Source organism: Tamandua tetradactyla, chromosome 10 (genome assembly GCF_023851605.1).
Source record: "Tamandua tetradactyla isolate mTamTet1 chromosome 10, mTamTet1.pri, whole genome shotgun sequence".
In the NCBI taxonomy this organism is placed as follows: Eukaryota; Metazoa; Chordata; class Mammalia; order Pilosa; family Myrmecophagidae; genus Tamandua; species Tamandua tetradactyla.
In genome coordinates this window covers 38,714,727-38,735,381 of record NC_135336.1, presented here as the reverse complement: position 1 = coordinate 38,735,381, position 20,655 = coordinate 38,714,727, and the positions used below count along the sequence as shown (strand labels likewise).

At 37.5% G+C, this 20,655-nt stretch overlaps 1 protein-coding gene across 9 annotated transcripts in view; it reads left to right on the top strand.

Annotated features, from left to right (window-relative positions):
• Positions 1-20,655, top strand: part of HHLA2 (HHLA2 member of B7 family) — a 78,553-nt gene that overhangs the window by 52,316 nt on the left and 5,582 nt on the right. For 4 of the 9 annotated variants that reach the window (XM_077118468.1, XM_077118471.1, XM_077118462.1 and 1 more), the window contains 3 exons: positions 15,362-15,451; positions 17,076-17,407; positions 18,377-18,643. In XM_077118468.1, the coding sequence (XP_076974583.1) occupies positions 15,372-15,451; positions 17,076-17,407; positions 18,377-18,643 (679 nt within the window). In that variant the 5' untranslated portion in view covers positions 15,362-15,371. Of the gene's footprint in view, positions 1-9,646; positions 9,780-15,361; positions 15,452-17,053; positions 17,408-18,376; positions 18,644-20,655 lie in introns of all 9 variants that reach the window. The other 5 variants (XM_077118463.1, XM_077118467.1, XM_077118466.1 and 2 more) reach the window with 3 other exon arrangements.

The window sequence follows — 20,655 nt, the reverse complement described above, 5'->3', positions numbered from 1 at the left end:
AAGCCTTTTAAAGAGTAGAGTTTGCCTATTTTTCACACTAAATCCTTGATTCTGATATTTAGTTAAGGTCAGCCAACCTCAACCCCTTGATAATGTTTTTTGTTTCTGGATTTGTAAAGATGACACAGGTATTGAGTGGAGGCCAATCTAATCACATACTGGTGAATGAGAAATAAGACTTTTCACTTACCATACAATAGACTTATATTTAAATATATGTCACCATCAGAGAATGGAAAACTGAAATTCTCACCTAGGATTAGGTGAGAAACCTAAATCAACATTGGGAAGGAAGGGGTATTTGGTCTACCCCAGATTCTTTGATCCTCATGTACCCTGCTCTGCCCCTGTGTTCCTGGCACTTGGGCTCACATTTTCTGTAGTGAGAGTTCACAGTATCATTTCAGAGTTTTCATTATTTCAGTCGAAGTCCTTATAATCGACACAAGCAGGCCAATTATTTGGTCTGGTTTAAAATAAAAATGGGTAGGTATCTAAGTTTCATATTTTGAATGCTTTTTTAAACTTAAAATGGATGTGTATATATATATGTATTTTTTTTTCTAGTCTTTTAGGTGGGGATAAGACATTATTCTGAGTATGGAGCCACTGTTGAATTTTTCTTTATAAACTTGCATAAACAAAATCGATAATGCATCAACCAATATTTCTAGTTTTTGTTCCTTGAAACTGGAAAAAGAACTTTGTACTCAGATTGTTACAAAAAGTTCTAACTCCTTCTAGGCTTTTAAAATTTGTTTTCAGTCTGTTATCATTGTCTGACTCCTATCTAATCCAATAGCAGAAGTTTTCCCCCCTTTTTTTTGTGACTTGCTTTGATGAAGCCTTTCCAAAGAATTCATCTTATTCACCTTAGTTTTCGGAGAAGCATCAACTCTTTTTTTTTTTTTTATTAATTAAAAAAAGAATTAACAAAACAATTAGAAATCATTCCAATCTACATGTACAATCAGTAATTCTTAATAACATCACATAGTTGCATATTCATCATTTCTTAGTACATTTGCATCGATTTAGAAAAAGAAATAAAAAGACAACAGAATAAGAATTAAAACAATAATAGAAAGAAAAAAAAAACAAAAACAAAAACAAAAAACCTATACCTCACATGCAGCTTCATTCAGTGTTTTAACATAATTGCATTACAATTGGGTAGTATTGTGCTGTCCATTTCTGAGTTTTTATATCCAGTCCCGTTGTACAGTCTGTATCCCTTCAGCTCCAATTATCCCTTCTCTTTTTTTTTTTTAATTAACGGAAAAAAAGAAATTAACCCAACATTTAGAGATCATACCATTCTACATATGCAATCATTAATTCTTAACATCATCACATAGATGCATGATCATCATTTCTTAGTACATATGCATTGGTTTAGAAGAACTAGCAACAAAACCGAAAAAGATATAGAATGTTAATATAGAGAAAAAAATAAAAGTAATAATAGTAAAATCAAAACAAAACAAAACAAAACAAAAACCTATAGCTCAGATACAGCTTCATTCAGTGTTTTAACATGATTACTTTACGATTAGGTATTATTGTGCTGTCCGTTTTTGAGTTTTTGTATCTAGTCCTGTTACACCGTCTGTATCCCTTCAACTCCAATTGGCCATTATCTTACCCTGTTTCTACCTCCTGCTGGACTCTGTTATCAAGGACATATTCCAAATTTATTCTCGAATGTCTGTTCACATCAGTGGGACCATACAGTATTTGTCCTTTAGTTTTTGGCTAGACTCACTCAGCATAATGTTCTCTAGGTCCATCCATGTTATTACATGCTTCATAAGTTTATCCTGTCTTAAAGCTGCATAGTATTCCATCGTATGTATATACCACAGTTTGTTTAGCTACTCTTCTGTTGATGGAGATTTCAGCTGTTTCCATCTCTTTGCAATTGTAAATAACGCTGCTATAAACATTGGTGTGCAAATGTCCGTTTGTGTCTTTGCCCTTAAGTCCTTTGAGTATATTCCCAGCAATGGTATTGCTGGGTCGTATGGCAATTCTATATTCAGCTTTTTGAGGAACCGCCAAACTGCCTTCCACAGTGGTTGCACCATTTGACATTCCCACCAACAGTGACTAAGTGTGCCTCTTTCTCCGCATCCTCTCCAGCACTTGTCATTTTCTGTTTTGTTGATAATGGCCATTCTGGTGGGTGTGAGATGATATCTCATTGTGGTTTTGATTTGCATTTCTCTAATGGCCAGGGACATTGAGCATCTCTTCATGTGCCTTTTGGCCATTTGTATTTCCTCTTCTGATAGGTGTCTGTTCAAGTCTTTTTCCCATTTTGTAATTGGGTTGGCTGTCTTTTTGTTGTTGAGATGAACAATCTCTTTATAAATTCTGGATACTAGACCTTTATCTGATATATCATTTCCAAATATTGTCTCCCATTGTGAAGGCTGTCTTTCTACTTTCTTGATGAAGTTCTTTGATGCACAAAAGTGTTTAATTTTGAGGAGTTCCCATTTATTTATTTCCTTCTTCAGTGCTCTTGCTTTAGGTTTAAGGTCCATAAAACCGCCTCCAGTTGTAAGATCCATAAGATATCTCCCAACATTTTCCTCTATCTGTTTTATGGTCTTAGACCTAATGTTTAGATCTTTGATCCATTTTGAGTTAACTTTTGTATAGGGTGTGAGAGATGGGTCTTCTTTCATTCTTTTGCATATGGATATCCAGTTCTCTAGGCACCATTTATTGAAGAGACTGCTCTGTCCCAGGTGAGTTGGCTTGACTGCCTTATCAAAGATCAAATGTCCATAGATGAGAGGGTCTATATCTGAGCACTCTATTCGATTCCATTGGTCGATATATCTATCTTTATGCCAATACCATGCTGTTTTGACCACTGTGGCTTCATAATATGCCTTAAAGTCAGGCAGCACGAGACCTCCAGCTTCGTTTTTTTCCTCAAGATGTTTTTAGCAATTCGGGGCACCCTGCCCTTCCAGATAAATTTGCTTATTGGTTTTTCTACTTCTGAAAAATAAGTTGTTGGGATTTTGATTGGTATTGCATTGAATCTGTAAATCAATTTAGGTAGGATTGACATCTTAACTATATTTAGTCTTCCAATCCATGAACACGGTATGCCCTTCCATCTATTTAGGTCTTCTGTGATTTCTTTTAGCAGTTTTTTGTAGTTTTCTTTGTATAGGTCTTTTGTCTCTTTAGTTAAATTTATTCCTAGGTATTTTATTCTTTTAGTTGCAATTGTAAATGGGATTCGTTTCTTGATTTCCCCCTCCGCTTGTTCATTGCTAGTGTATAGAAATGCTACAGATTTTTGAATGTTGATCTTGTAACCTGCTACTTTGCTGTACTCATTTATTAGCTCTAGTAGTTTTGTTGTGGATTTTTCCGGGTTTTCGACGTATAGTATCATATCGTCTGCAAACAGTGATAGTTTTACTTCTTCCTTTCCAATTTTGATGCCTTGTATTTCTTTTTCTTGTCTAATTGCTCTGGCTAGAACCTCCAACACGATGTTGAATAATAGTGGTGATAGTGGACATCCTTGTCTTGTTCCTGATCTTAGGGGGAAAGTTTTCAATTTTTCCCCATTGAGGATGATATTAGCTGTGGGTTTTTCATATATTCCCTCTATCATTTTAAGGAAGTTCCCTTGTATTCCTATCTTTTGAAGTGTTTTCAACAGGAAAGGATGTTGAATCTTGTCAAATGCCTTCTCTGCATCAATTGAGATGATCATGTGATTTTTCTGCTTTGATTTGTTGATATGGTGTATTACATTAATTGATTTTCTTATGTTGAACCATCCTTGCATACCTGGGATGAATCCTACTTGGTCATGATGTATAATTCTTTTAATGTGTTGTTGGATACGATTTGCTAGAATTTTATTGAGGATTTTTGCATCTGTATTCATTAGAGAGATTGGTCTGTAGTTTTCTTTTTTTGTAATATCTTTGCCTGGTTTTGGTATGAGGGTGATGTTGGCTTCATAGAATGAATTAGGCAGTTTTCCCTCCACTTCGATTTTTTTGAAGAGTTTGAGGAGAATTGGTACTAATTCTTTCTGGAACGTTTGGTAGAATTCACATGTGAAGCCATCTGGTCCTGGACTTTTCTTTTTAGGAAGCTTTTGAATGACTAATTCAATTTCTTTACTTGTGATTGGTTTGTTGAGGTCATCTATGTCTTCTTGAGTCAAAGTTGGTTGTTCATGTCTTTCCAGGAACCTGTCCATTTCATCTAAATTGTTGTATTTATTAGCGTAAAGTTGTTCATAGTATCCTGTTATTACCTCCTTTATTTCTGTGAGTTCAGTAGTTATGTCTCCTCTTCCATTTCTGATCTTATTTATTTGTATCCTCTCTCTTCTTCTTTTTGTCAATCTTGATAGGGACCCATCAATCTTATTGATTTTCTCATAGAACCAACTTCTGGTCTTATTGATTTTCTCTACTGTTTTCATATTTTCAATTTCATTTATTTCTGCTCTGATCTTTGTTATTTCTTTCCTTTTGCTTGCTTTGGGATTAGTTTGCTGTTCTTTCTCCAGTTCTTCCAATTGAACAGTTAATTCCTGCATTTTTGCCTTTTCTTCTTTTCTGATATAGGCATTTAGGGCAATAAATTTCCCTCTTAGCACTGCCTTTGCTGCATCCCATAAGTTTTGATATGTTGTGTTTTCATTTTCATTTGCCTCAAGGTATTTACTAATTTCTCTTGCAATTTCTTCTTTGACCCACTCGTTGTTTAAGAGTGTGTTGTTTAGCCTCCAGGTATTTGTGAATTTTCTGGCATTCCGCCTATTATTGATTTCCAACTTCATTCCTTTATGATCCGAGAAAGTGTTGTGTATGATTTCAATCTTTTAAAATTTGTTAAGACTTGCTTTGTGACCTAGCATATGGTCTATCTTTGAGAATGATCCATGAGCACTTGAGAAAAAGGTGTATCCTGCTGTTGTGGGATGTAATGTCCTATAAATGTCTGTTAAGTCTAGCTCCTTTATAGTAATATTCAGATTCTCTATTTCTTTATTGATCCTCTGTCTAGATGTTCTGTCCATTGATGAGAGTGGGGAATTGAAGTCTCCAACTATTATGGTATTTGTGTCTATTTCCCTTTTCAGTGTTTGCAGTGTATTCCTCACGTATTTTGGGGCATTCTGGTTCGGTGCATAAATATTTATGATTGTTATGTCTTCTTGTTTAATTGTTCCTTTGATTAGTATATAGTGTCCTTCTTTGTCTCTTTTAACTGTTTTACATTTGAAGTCTAACTTGTTGGATATTAGTATAGCCACTCCTGCTATTTTCTGGTTGTTATTTGCATGAAATATCTTTTCCCAACCTTTCACTTTCAACCTATGTTTATCTTTGGGTCTAAGATGTGTTTCCTGTAGACAGCATATAGAAGGATCCTGTTTTTTAATCCATTCTGCCAATCTATGTCTTTTGATTGGGGAATTCAGTCCATTAACATTTAGTGTTATTACTGTTTGGATAATATTTTCCTCTGCCATTTTGCCTTTTGTATTACATATATCATATCTGACTTTCCTTCTTTCTACACTCTTCTCCATACCTCTCTCTTCTGTCTTTTCGGTTCTGACTCTAGTGCTCCCTTTAGTATTTCTTGCAGAGCTGGTCTCTTCGTCACAAATTCTCTCAGTGACTTTTTGTCTGAGAATGTTTTAATTTCTCCCTCATTTTTGAAGGACAGTTTTGCTGGATATAGGAGTCTTGGTTGGCAGTTTTTCTCTTTTAGTGATTTAAATATATCATCCCACTGTCTTCTAGCCTCCATGGTTTCTGCTGAGAAATCTACTCATAGTCTTATTGGGTTTCCCTTGTATGTGATGGATTGTTTTTCTCTTGCTGCTTTCAAGATCCTCTCTTTCTCTTTGACCTCTGACATTCTAACTAGTAAGTGTCTTGGAGAACGCCTATTTGGGTCTAATCTCTTTGTGGTGCGCTGCACTTCTTGGATCTGTAATTTTAGGTCTTTCATAAGAGTTGGGAAATTTTCAGTGAAAATTTCTTCCATTAGTTTTTCTCCTCCTTTTCCCTTCTCTTCTCCTTTCGGGACACCCACAACACGTATATTTGTGCGGTTCATATTGTCCTTGAGTTCCCTGATACCCTGTTCAAATTTTTCCATTCTTTTCCCGATAGTTTCTGTTTGTTTTTGGAATTCAGATGTTCCATCCTCCAAATCACTAATTCTATCTTCTGTCTCTTTGAATCTATCATTGTAGGTATCCATTGTTTTTTCTATCTTTTCTACTTTGTCCTTCACTTCCATAAGTTCTGTGATTTGTTTTTTCAGTTTTTCTATTTCTTCTTTATGTTCAGCCCATGTCTTCTTCATGTCCTCCCTCAATTTATCGATATCGTTTTTGAAGAGGTTTTCCATTTCTGTTCGTATATTTAGCATTAGTTGTCTCAGCTCCTGTATCTCATTTGAACTATTGGTTTGTTCCTTTGACTGGGCCATATTTTCAATTATTTGAGCGTGATCTGTTATCTTCTGTTGGCGTCTGTGCATTTAGACAGATTTCCCTGGGTATTGGATCCAAAAGTTTGGAAGATTTTTCTGTGAAATCTCTGGGTTCTGTTTTTCTTATCCTGCCCAGTAGGTGGCGCTCGTGGCACACGTTTGTCTGCGGGTCCCACCAGTAAAAGGTGCTGTGGGACCTTAAACTTTGGAAAACTCTCGCCGTCCGGGGGGTTTGCTAGCCGAAGCGGCTTGAGCCGGCCCGGGGTCCGAACGCAGGGAGGGTTGCTGGTCGCCGCAGCCAGGGAAAGAGCCCGTCCGAATTTCCTAGTCGGCCCTGGGCGACAAGTGTGGCGGGAGGGCGCCAGCGGCAGCGGCCCGCCCGAGAGAGTGCACATTCCCCGGGAGTCACGGGTTTGGAAGGGGCCTCCCCCACCCGTCACTGTTCTCCGCGGCCTGGGGGTTTCCGATCCAATTCTCTCACTTGGTCCGGGGGGCTGCGCGTGGTGTGGGCGCCAGCCGCCTTGGTTTCAGGGGACCGCCTCTCCAATTCTCCCAGCCGGCCCGGGAAGGGGGAAGGGAGTTACTCCGGCTGCTTCCCGCCCCGCCCGGTGAGGCCCGCGCGCCTCGGCAATCTCACCTGAGCTGCTTCTCTCAGCCAGCCAGCCGTTCCAGAATGGGGTACGCTGTCTTTTTTATCTCTGTTGTGGCTTTGGGCGCTTTCTGTATCGTTTCTACTCCCCTAGTAGCTGTCCTGGAGAAGAAACTAAGATCCGCGCGTCTTACTAAGCCGCCATCTTCCAGGAAGTCAACTCTTTTCTTATCCTTTCATTTAATCAATGAGCACAACATTTAAAATACTTCATCATGATAACATACTGAACTGGTGGGAGTAAAAGTGTGTAAGAACACTTGCATTTGGCAAGCCATGGCCATCTATCAATGTGCTTCATAGAGAGGAAAGCATAGGTTCATGGGTGACTAAGTCCCACAGATGTTCAACATTCACTTCATTTAATGGAGACTTATCCAATTGCTTACTTCCTTTATGTGCTCTGCAAAATGCCTGCTGTCTGCTTTGTTAACCCTAGCAATTTTTTCTTTTTCTTCATTTTGCAGTGTTCTTGCTTAAAAACTACTCTGTCCGGTTATATTCTTTCTTGTATGGAATGCTATCAAAGAGGATTATATAAACCAGTCCTTCGGCAAGAAAAATAAAACATTTCTTAATTGGAGTCTGAATGGGAAAAAAATGGTCCTTCACGGGCATTTGCTTACATTTCCAGGAGGTGGTGTGACACCTCCTGTCTACTGCATCTAACATCCAGGGTATTCCTATAGGAGTGCTTTGTCACAGGCTCTGCTTCTAGGGGACCAGCCCCTAGAATTGACTGCAAGTAATGAGGGTGTGTTCTTGGGAGAAATCTGAAAGGAAGTGGGGAAGGGAAGAGGCTAAGCAAGGCTGTTGCTTCAGGTATGCAGTCCAGCCTCAGCCTGATCCTAAGTGAGCTCTGAATTGCAGAATAGTTCTTGCCTCAAAGCCACCAGTATACTGAGGAGCAGGGAAGGATTGTAACTCTCAGATCAGACACCCAAGGGCAACCTTCGGAAGAAAGTTGCAGTTATGTGAGCAGGTAGTAGCAGTTAAGTGATAGGCTAATGAAAAATGACTGATAAAATTGACCCCAGGGGATCTAGGCAGATCACTACGTTCTGCTAATGTAGCAAAATACAAGACATTTAAAAAATAGCTAGTTTTACGGGATTTCTAATTTATGAGCCTTTTGGATTTTCTTGGTCTCACCTGTCTCCTGGGCCCGTAACTGGTTGCACAAAGGAGATGACAATCCCAATGCCATTGCTCCATTTCCAAGCATCACCAGCAGACTCCTCCTCCCCTGGGGAGGCCAACTTCAGCATGTCCTCTAGTGTACCCTCTGTAGTTGGAGCCACAACTGCTGCAGCATCGAGACCTGGTCGAAAGAGACTCACCGAGGCTGTGGTTCCTCCCTCAATCCTTATTTTTGGACTCAAGTGACCATACAGCGAGGGATAGATTGGAATTCCTTAGTGCTATCACGAAAGTTGCATGACAACCTCAAAGAGGGTGGGAAAAACTTTTTTTGCCCATGGCAAAAACTTCGATCATAGGGGGAACCTACAGATAAATTCCCTTTTATTCCCTCCTCTGATGGATTTTTCTGAGGTACTGCATTTGCAGAGCATGCCTGGAGATTGTGCCATGCTACTGAACAAGTGGCTGTATTTTCCGTTCTGCAGGTGTGGCCAGCAAGGCAACCAGCACCTAGTACCCACCTCCCCTTCATCCCAGCTTCTTTCCCTTCTTTCCTCACTCTTGCTGCCCTGTGATTACACCTCCCCCAAAATGTGTTAGCATATATCTTAGGCTGGTCCTCCACCCCCTAGAAAAAAAATGTCAAAGACAAGAGTACTCCTAAAGATTCAAAGTTTCAATCAACTTTATGAATCTCCACGCGGTAGAATTTCACTATAAAACATCAGAGAACATTTTCTGAGTAAGGAAAGGGTAATCCTAAAATTGTTCTATTGTTCCTTTTCTGTCTAAACAAAGTCAATTCTATTAAAATCTAAGTGGATTCTAAGGAGAAATCCCCAGGATGCTACAAAGAGTTTTCCTTTTGTTATGACTTCTTTCACAAATTGGCTCACTGCCTTGAGCACTGTGCAGCAGCGCTGAATTTGAAAACAATGTAGAGGACAATGAAGCATGCTGGAAGCTGCTTTTTCCTCCTAGGAACACATAACATTAATGAACTGGTATGATGTGTCAGTGATGCAAAACTATCTTGCTTTTCAAAAAAAGAAAATTGACTTGCTTTGTGTCTCTGGTCAGTGCTAGGCCAGCAGTTATGAGGCCAGGACTAGTATTTAGTGTAATGGATGTGCAGGCTAGAGAAGCTGACCTGAATACAAGTGATGTTTGCCATCATCAGAGTTAGTACTGATGGCTGCAGTCAGTTTTGTCTGTATCTATTAAGACAGGTACAAGGGTAGAGCTGTTCTGTTCTCTCTATTTTATGCTTGTAGAAATGGCCTTGATTTTCTCTTCTGTCTGATTAGTGTTAGCATCTGGATTTTTTTTTGTCATGTTCCATTACAGAAACTGCCTCTTTTTGCCTTTCTCCCCCACATCTGGAGTCCAGCCAAAATATACCAGAAAAAGATGCTTCTAACATTTGAGCCCTTTTGTAAGGGTGCTGATTGCAACTTGGGTAACTTCAGTTTAATCCAAGGTAAAAGCTTTTGGCTGCTTTTGGGGAAGAAAATAAATGTCTAAAAATAAAACTAGGCATAAAAATAGGGCCAAATACTCATTAACTGCCTCACTTAGCTGAATGCTGAAATTATCTCAACAGCGCTAAATCAAGCCTTTGTGTAGAAGAGGTTGAGTATGTTTTTTATTCATAGCACTTTATCTTAGATGATAAATGGGTTACTGTAATTTGTCATTTTATTCAAAAAACAGGAATTAAATAGTTCTCAAGGACCTAATTTTTGGCTGATGTTCATATTGACCCTTTGATTGGGGGATTTGTACTCATACGCCTTTTGGAATGTATGTTGTGGACTGCTATGTGAATAGTTGGAGAGGCAGGGAGAACCAGGAGCCAGAATATGCAAGGCTTCATAGGCTAGGTGTGCCAGTTTGAAAGGATTTATATACCCTAGAAAAGCCATGTTTGAATCCTAATCAATCTTGTGGGAGCAACCATTTCTTCTAATCCCCATTCAGTACTATAGGTTGGAAACTTGATTAGGTTATCTCCATGGAGATGTGACTCTCCCAATTGTGGGTATTAACTTTTGAATAGAGGGAGATGTGAGTCCACCCTTTCCACGTGGGTCTTGATTACTTTACTGGAATCCTTTAAAAGAGGAGGCGATTTGGAGAAGGCTTGAGAATCATGAGAGCAGCAGAGACGAGAACTATAGAGTCCACCAGTCAGAGACCTTTGGAGATGAATGGGGATGCCCCTGGGGGTGTTTCATGAAGCAAGAGGCCAGGAGAGGAAGCTAGAAGAGGTTGCCATGTTTGCCATGTGCCTTTCCAGTTGAGAGAGAAATCTTGAACTTCATCAGCCTTGCTTGAGTGAAGGCAACCTCTTGTTGGTGCCTTATTTTGGATATTTCTAGAGACTTGCTTTAATTTGGACAATTTCACAGTCTTAGAACTGTAGACTTGCAACTGAATAAATTCCCCTATTTAAAAGGCATTTCTGATATATTGTATTCTGGCAGCTAGCAAACTGGAACACTAGAGTTAAGAGTTTGGATCTTACTCTGAGTGTGTTAGAGAGCTACTGGAGGTGTTTAATTAGGATGATGCCACACATCTTTTAAAAAAATCACTCTTGGCTGATGTGTGAAAAGTGTATTGTAAGGAGGCAAGAGCAAAAAAAAGAACAACCAGTCAGATGTCTATTTGAGATCTCCAGGAAAGATATTATGGTGTGTCTTGAAGTAAGATGGCAGCAATGGAGTTGGTGAGAATAGACAATAATGAAGTTTATCTAATCCATTAGCCTAAAAAGACTACCTAATGGATTAGATGTGGCATACAAGGGGAAAGAAGAACCTAGGTTGAGTTCTAAGTTTTTTATCTAAAAGCAGGGAGGATTTGTTGCCAATCATTAAGTTGAAGACAAGAGGAGGAATAGAATTATTTATATTGATTGTCTTGTTCTATTGGGGTGGGGTAGGGAGCAGTGGTGAGAGGAATGAGTGGAATTCAAAGGCTCATTTTAACTTTGCAATGCTTATAAGGTGTCTAAGTAGACAGGATAAATGGACAGTTGAATATGTGACCCTGATGCAGCAGAGAGGTCAAGGGATCAGTTTGAGAATCCTCAGTGCATAGATGACATTCAGAATACTAGACTCTCTTTGCTCAACCAAGGAGAGAGTACAAAGAAATTAGAAAGCCTGGGAACATGTCCCTTGATTTTCCCAGATAAAGAGGGCAAACAAAAGAGAGCCCTGATAAATGACTAAGGAGGAACAGTAATGAGGAAGGAAAAACTGGTGGAATATGGTGTCCCAAAAGTCCAGAAGACTCTTACAAGAGGAAGAGAAAAGCCAATTATGTTGAAGGCTGCTGAGAGGTTGAGTAAGATGAGAACAAATGGCTTCCACAGTCTTCAGCATCATGGAAGTTCTTGGTGACACTGATAAGGACAGTTCATGAGCTGCATGAAGAGAGGAGCCCAGTTAGGCTGAGTTGAGGGGATAGCATTAAAAGGGAAATTGAGGCAGCTGTTTAGACAACTATTTTAAGAAAGTAATGGAGCTTAGAAATAGATTGGTGTGCTGATTTGAAACTGTTGTGTATCCCAGAAAAGCCATGTTCTTTTAATCCTAATGCAGTTTTGTGGGGGCAGCCATGTTCTTTTAATCCTGATCCAATATTGTAGAGTGGGACCTTGATTAGGATTAGTTTGTTTTCATGGAGATATGACACACTCAATTGTGGGTATGAACTTTTGATTAGATGGAGATGTGACCCCACCCATTCAAGGTGTGTCTTGATTAGTTTACTGGAGTCTTTTAAAAGAGCCAACACAAGGAAACAGTAGGAAAAAAGCTAGACTTAGACATTTGGAGATACAGAGGAAAATACCAAAAGGACCCACAGGATCCGTGACAGCCATTTGAAACACCAGAAGACAGGAGAGAAGCCTAGCTGATGTTGCCATGGACCTTCCCATGAGTTACTAAGTAAGCCAGAACCCAGAGTTTTGTCCTGGAGAAGCTAAGTGAAATTTCACAAATCCTTAGAGAGGAAGCCACTGGAATCAGAAGCACAAAGCAACAAACCGGGAGCAAGAACCTCAGACTCCAACCATGCACCTTCCCAGCTGACAGAGAAATCCCAGATGCCCTTTAGCCTTTATTCACAGTCAAGATATCTTTCTCTGGATGCCTTAGTTTGGACATTTTTAAGGCTTTAGAACTGTAAACTTGTAACTTAATAAGTGCCCTTTATAAAAGCCATTCCATTTCTGGAATGTTGCATTTGGGCAGCATTAAGAAAACTAAAACAATAGCTTAATGGAGATTGCAGTTATGAGGAGTGAGAAGGGAATTTTTTTTTGTACTTCTTAATATGGGAGATATTGGAACATTTTTGCTCATGGGCTTGATCTAGGAGAAAGAGGAGCAGATGATGTAACAGAGAGGGAATATAACTACAGGGATTGATTCCTTAAATGCAAAAAGGTATGGGATGCAGAGCACAAGTAAAGGGTTTGATGTTGGATAGGAGCAGAAAGTCAGAAAGAATGGGCACAATCATTAATGAGTGCTTGAATTAGTAGTAGGAGAATGATGAGTATCCATAATTGAGTTTAACTAATAAATGAATTAAGATCTACAACTGAAAGGGAGATAAATAGAGGTGTTGGAAATTTTGAGAAAAGGTAGCAAATAGTCATTTTGGAGGACAGGAATGTGAAGTTCTCCTAGGCAAGTATAGTAGGACCTTGAGCATGGAATGTCTTAAGGTTACACTAAATAAGGTATATTTGAATTAATTTTCCCTCGGCAATGGACTGTGGTTAAATAGGGTTTTTTGATGGCCTACAGAGAGAAATAGTGTTATAGAAAACATATTTTCATAGTAGAAAAATAAGCTTAACGATTACTTTTTTAAAAAGCAATAGTTTTCAAAGCACTCTTCAACAAGTAGTTACAGGACAGAGCCCAGAGTGTGTCATAGGCTACCATATGATCCTCTCAGATTTTTCCTTCTAGCTGCTCCAGAATACAGTAGGCCAGAGGGCTTAAATATTTTTTTATCACCACAATCGACTTTTTTTCCTTCTTTTTTTGTGAAATAACATATATACAAAAAAAGCTGTAAGTTTCAAAGCACAGCACCATAATTAGTTGTAGAACCTATTTCAGGATTTGACATGGGTTACTATTCCACAATTTTAGTTTTTACTTCTAGCTGCTCTAAAATATTGGAGACTAAAAGAGATATCGATTTAATAATTCAGCATTCATATTTATTTCTTAAATCCTATCTTTTCTGTGTAACTCCAACAGCACCTTTGATTACAATTATTTATAATCTTACCATTCAGAGATAATCATTATGATACATATAATTTCATACTTTATATGTGAAAATATATCTATAGGAAGAAATATAAAGATCTATTTCCATAGCTAATAGTATTTTACAACAGTTTTCAATATACCAAACATTTTAGCTATTTTGCTCCAAGAGAGATGGAAGCTATTAGAGTGTTAACTTTGTCATATTGCAAATGTCATCACTATTCATTTGTGTTTTAATATTTTTTGTCGTTTTTCTAATTTTTATATAGACATATCTATAATGGAAAAATGTACAGCCATCTTGAAAAAACCCTCTTTTAAGATTGTATATTCAAGTGGTTTCTTCTAGTATTTAAAAATGTAAAAATGAAACTATAAATTATTAATCTACATGATTTTCATTTGAGAAAATTATATTCCTTAATTACATCTTATTTTTAGGATAGTTTTAATCATTTTAAATCTCATATCCCATAACACAGTTAGATCATATCCTTGTAAACAGAACTCTCAAAAGATTTCTTAAAGACTTTCTTGCAGAGATTTTAAAACTAATTATACAATATGCTTCAACGAGCTATTTTTAAAAAATGAACCCCCCCTATAATCCCATCATATAAAATCAGTTATTTTTTACTTTAAATTATATTGTGTGTGTACATGTTTTGCCATCTACATTTTTAAAAAGTCTTTACAAACCTCTTTGTAAAACATTATTTTGATGACTGCCTTATGGTTTATGCTATTATTGGATATTTAATATGTTTCCAGGTTTTAATTGTTTTTATATGTTTGATTACAAATAACATTTTAGTTAACACATTGGCACATATTGAAATGAACTCTCTTTTAGTATTATTTTAATGTAAAACCAATTATGTCCCTTGTAGAAAGCTTTAAAGGTAACAAACAGAAATTATCACCCACAGAATCACTGTTGAAGGCACACTGGCTTGGTTTTCCTGAGCTGCTATCATGAAAACCACATAATGGATTAGCTTAAGCATCAGGAATTTACTGGCTCACAGATTTGAGGCTAGAAGTCCAAAATCAAGGAACCAGCAAGGCAGTGCTTTTCCCCCCAAGTCTGTAACATTCTGACATTGTCTGTCAGTGATCCTTAGGATTCTTTGATTTGTATCGCTGTCTTGTGTCACATGGTCATGTCCTCTCTTTTCTGGTTTCTGTTGACTTCTCATTTCTGACTCCTCCCTGTGTTGTTTTCCTGTTTTTGAATTACTTTTTATAAAGGACTCCAGTAATCCAGATTAATATCCAACCTTGTTCAACTTTAATTAAATCTTACATCTTCAAGCTATCCTATTTACAATAGATTCATCCACAGGAATGCAGATTAAGATTAAGAATATGTCTAAATTGGGATATATAATTCATTCTACTACATTTATCAAATCTAGGCCTTGCTTTAGAAGTGAAAATCCTGCCTTTCAGAGTTAGCATTCTAGTGTATATATCCTGTCAGTCTCCTATATACATATAAATGTATGTTTTTATAAAAGGTATCATGTTATTTAAAAGTTGTATCATAATCTGATTTTTCTCTGAAAACATATATGAACTTCCTTCCATGTCACTGAGCAATATAATTTTTAATGGCTGCAGAGGAATTATTTATGTAGATGTACCATGGTTTATTTAACCATTCTCCTAGAGTCAGACACTAATTTTTTCTTTTCCAATTCCTTTTCTCATTTTAAATCCATAATATGTATCCTTTGCTTCTCTTTCATAGCATAACTAATATGACCATCATAAATCATGAAGGCACAGGCAGTGCTGCCTTTCTTCCTCATTCTCATGCCATTTCCAAGTGGAAATCAAGGTAAATTCTATTTATAATACCCCAAGTGTTAGGTGTGTGTACCACTGAATAGAAACATGAGCACACAATGCAATGTTTCCTCCTTAGCCACAGCACGTGAACTTTTGTAAAAGACCAATTAATGAGAAACAAGGAACAGGCTGGAAGGTCTGCATAAAGATTAAAATTGTGTGTTCTTCTGATTAAGGCTCTTCATAATCGATTATTTCCAGCCAGAAATGAAATCACTAGAAAGACTAATTTGAATTGATTGATAGATGGGTTGATTTTTTTTTAAAGTGTAAACCTGATTCTTATCCAACACTTGACAGAAAGCACTATTAGTTTTGCTAATCCCTAAGACTGGAACTTTTAAATATCCAATACCTTATCGGGGGGGATTAGGAGAGAGATTAGGGAGGTTGACAGTCACTGCTTTGCTCCCCACCTTTCCAGGTCTTTCTCTCCACATAGTACTACCTCCCCATAGCTCTCTGTACAGAAATAATGAAACTTTTCTGTTGGAAGAGAGAGATGACAGGTTGAAAGACTCTCAGAAGAGGAGGAAAAGGAGAAAGACTTTGTGGTAGTCATATGAGTACCCAGTTCTCCAAGCTTGGGTAGCTTTGGTCAAGTTCCAGAAGAGTTCACACCATTGCCCATAAGATAAGGTAACCTTTCAGTCCTAATACTCAGAATTCATAGATAGAATTGTGGATGTACTTAAAAATGCACAAGATGTACTTAAAGATGCTTTATGAATTGGTCAAACAAAATGGATGCCGCCTGTAATGATTGTGAAGTAGCTAGGTATGTTTTCTTCACAAATTTCTTCACTATTGTGATGAAATCCATTGCTTTGTGAAATGAACTTCTGAAGTTAACAGTAAAAAATTAATAATAATAGATCAGGACACTTGGATTCTACATTTGTTTCTTGAATAAGAGTCCTTAACTGTGTTTTGACTGACTCATAAGATATTCTGTGTGTGACCCTAAAGCCAAATTAAATGAATATTTCATTTGCCACTTTGGATTCTTCCTGCCATGTCCTCCCCTGCTTGAGACCACTGTCTGGATATTCCTAACAGCTTCCTGAACCCAGTATTGTCTTTTACATGTTCCAAATAGTTCCTGACCCTGTCAAGCTAAGCATGTGCCATTCTTTAAGTTCTGCTGGCTCTAGTTAGTCATGTAAATGGATCAATTATTGTTAAGTAGGTGCTAAAAGAGAATGTGTTCCAGGAATAAAAACCAACAGGAGTCTTTTATATACCTAATATATAGCATTTCCAGGACTGTGGCAGACCAGGATGGGAGGAGAGATGAAATTATCTAATCAAGTGGGTAAAACCCAGTGTTCCTATGCTTTGGACTTTTTTCCAATTCTCATAAACAGTTTCATTGAATCAAACAAATAATCAATTAAAATCACAAACTCAGAAATAAGCCATGAAGCTATGTTCAATCATCAGACTACCAACTGTTCTTGAGAGTGTGGCCTGTGAACGACTAGGCTGCTGATCTAGAATGGCTTTTCTAGGTAGTCCTGATATAGCCCTTGATAAGCACCTGCAACTAATTCTCTTCATAACTTCTGTGCCCATGATTTTCTGATTTTAGGTATATTTTCCGTTTTCTCCAGTTATGTTAGTACTACGAGTGAGCAAACAGTTATTGGAAGACTTTACGAAAATGTAATTCTCCCTTGCTCATATGAGAGTGGGCCCGAGGTTGTAATTCACTGGAAGAGTCAAGATAGCCAAAATGTTCACACTTTCTACAAAGGCAGTGACCATTTGGAAAAGCAAGATCCCAGATATACAAATAGAACATCACTCTTCCATAGTGAAATTCCCAATGGAAATGCCTCTCTGTCTCTTAAAAATTTGAGCCTTCAGGATGAAGGCACTTATATCTGCTATGTTGGAACAGCATCTGGAAAAATCACAAACAAAGTAATCCTAATGGTGGGAGGTAAGTGTGTGTGAAAAGTTTTTATAAAATAGTTTGGAATCATTCCATATTATTCTGAAATATCATTTTCCTTTTTAATATGTCATCGGCTTCCTCCCAAGTGACACATATGATCTACCTCATCCTTTTAACTTCATCATGTCTCATCATTTGGATAAATGATTCATTCCCCCAGTGGTGGATATCCAAGTGTTCCCAGCATTTTACATTACAAACAATTGCTGAAATGAGCATCCTTATAGTTATATCTCATATTGGGATATGATCTGAAAGAAAAGTACCACAAGTAGGATTTTACCGATATTGGCAGCGTAAGAGTATCCTCTCAGTTTTTTCAGTGCAGATTATTAACAATCCTTAAAACTTTAGCCAATATGATAGCTGGAAAATATTGAATTATTGAACTAAATTGCATTTTTGTTTTATAAATGGGGTTAGTTTTTATATTCAATGCTTTCTTCTTCTGGGTTTTTTTGTTTATTTTTTGGAGGTCCAGTTCCTTCTTCCTCTATACCATTTATCTGCTTCAGATTTTGACTCAGAACTCAAAGCTCATTTGAATTGTGTGTAAACAAAGAGTCAATAGGCTCTGAGTCAGTACCTGAAGAGTGTGGAGTGCTACAGGAGCTTTAGTTTATAGACTGTGACAGCCACATTTTGGTTGCTCAATGAAGCCATTATATTTCTTTCTCAAATTGTGTTTCTAGAGAGTTGAGCTTGCTATTGTAATACAAACATGCATGCTCTTTTTTCCCCCTTATAGATAAGTACACTATATCTTAAATTTCTATAATGTTTTTGCTTGTTTATTTGTTTTGGTTTTGTTTTCCTTTCAGCAAATGTTGAATGTTGCTCATAAAGCTTTTCTCTTCATTTCATGGGCATTAAAATAATAAGTATGCTGCACAGATGGGCTAAAAAGAAAGCAGTGATGACAATTTTTCACCTGCCCTTCTTTTTCCCATATAGCTTTTCTCACACCAATGATGAAGTATGAAAAGGGGGACACAGACAGCTTCTTAACGTGCTGTGTGTTAAGTGTTTATCCTAGTTCAACTATCACGTGGCAAGTAGATAATACACCTGTCCCTGAAAGCACTATAGAAGAAATGGGGGTCTTGCCACCCTATTATAATAAAAGTACACTGACTATTGCAAGACCAGACTCACCGTACGAATGTGTTATTGAAAATTCATTGCTTGAGCAAATATGGACAGGACGATGGACGAAGGAAGGTAGGCCACATAGGGCTTTTGGTGGGTACAAGTGCTGTGTCAGAGGGGAAGGGGTGGGGCTTGATTTACCAGTTATAGAAAGAAAAAACTTCAATAGCAGTTAGAAGATGGAGAATGTAGTCCCAGGGCTAATACTTACTGGCTTGATTCTCTTAAGCAACCTATTTTACTTCTAAGCATTACTTCCTTCTTGATAAAGTGGGAATAATTCACACTTTTCTTGGTGCTTGAGTTGATATGTAAAAATATGTAAAAAAATATGAAGTAGCAAGGCCACCCATATAACCCTGTATTTATTCAGGGTTCATCCTCCAAACAGAATTTTGCTACTCACATTGCACTTTATGAAGATCAGAGGGGAAGGAAGAAGTGTTTGACTCTTAGCAGGTCACGAGCTCTGACTCTACCCAATTTTTCAACTAAATAAGAATTTGCCCATTACTTTTAAAATTAATATGACTTCTATTAGGTCTATTTACTTAAGTCTTATCCCGTGGATTTTTATTCAATACCTCTCTCATAGCATGGTCAGTTCTTAACACGCCTTCCTCTCATTTATTTGAACAAACCCAAACTCTGATCAATATCTATGTCTATAACCTACTGTTTAAGAAAAGATTAAAAGGAAAGTTAATTTGACATATCCCTACTCAATTCCAAAGAAAATTGATTCCTATTTTATTAGAAGCAAAGCAGAATTTTTCTGTAAATCTCTTTTCTGTGGGGGAAGGGGAGTCAGCTATCTTTTTTTGGCCTTCTCTTTGTTAGGATTTCAAAATGCTTATCCAGAAAAATACTGACATCCTCTATGATTCCTCCACCACCTTTACATCATTTGAGGCTTAAAGGAATGGACCCCCAATAGGCACTCGGGCCATTTTTCAGCAGTCAGGCAGCAATGAAATGTGGGAAAGGGTTGAAATGTTACTATTAAAATTTAAGCATTTTCTTTGGAAGATCATAATTTCTCATATTTATTTAAATTGAGTTTCATGAAGTCCCAACAAGTTCCTTAGGCTCAATACAGCTTGGTCTTTTGCCAAGCATTGTCTCCTCCAGACTGTGAACTTAAGAACTTGGACTCTTATTTATCTTTGCATCCACAACATCTGACACATACATATACAAATAAAACTGAACTGGGGAGGTAGCACAAAAAGGGAGTGCTTAATTCTTTTCACTGTGGTTGGACATATATGAGGTTGTTACAGAAAATAGGATTAAGGATGCTGCAAAAGAGAGCATTTTAAAAGATTAGTAGGGAATTTCAAGAGAAATAGGCAGTTTGGGTAAAAGATACAGTACAGTATGTACAAAAGTACAAAGAAGTAAAATTGCTTGCTTCTATGGAAATATAAGGTGGTTAATTGTGAAGCTAGAGGATGAAGTGATGAGTCTGAAGAGGGAGTCCAAAGCAGATCAATGGCCTGCTGTACAGAAGCACAGAACAGAAAGGGCAAGGGTGAAATTGGATTTTTTCAGAGTCCCTACTCTGAAAAAGCTCAATCTCCTGGAGGATTACCAGTATACAGTTGGAAATATACTTCTTATGGACCAGGAAAGAGACTCTGTCCATACAGATTAAGAAAAGGTTACAGAGACCACTAGGGAGTTTATAGAGTGACAAAAGGGAAATTCTGGAGAACATTTAGCATTTGAGGGGTCAACAGAAGACCACTGAGTTAAAAAAGGCTAGTAACTGGTCACAGCATTCCTGAATGTTTACAGTCAAGTTGTAGGAGTTAAAATCTTTGGTAAACCATTCCCTAGTTGGCCAAGGTTTTAGGCTTCCTTGGAGTACATTCCTACACTAACCTTGGTGGCAAACTTGACAATAGGGACAGTAAGGCTTTTTTCTGAAAATATTTCCAGCATAAATATCTAATTGTTTTTCAAAAAGGTATTTCAAAAGAACTCAAAATTATAGTATTTGTTTCCTGTTTTTATCTGAGTGTAACTTGGAAAATTCATTTGAAAATGTTATCTTCACTGATGTTTCCTTTTCTATCCTG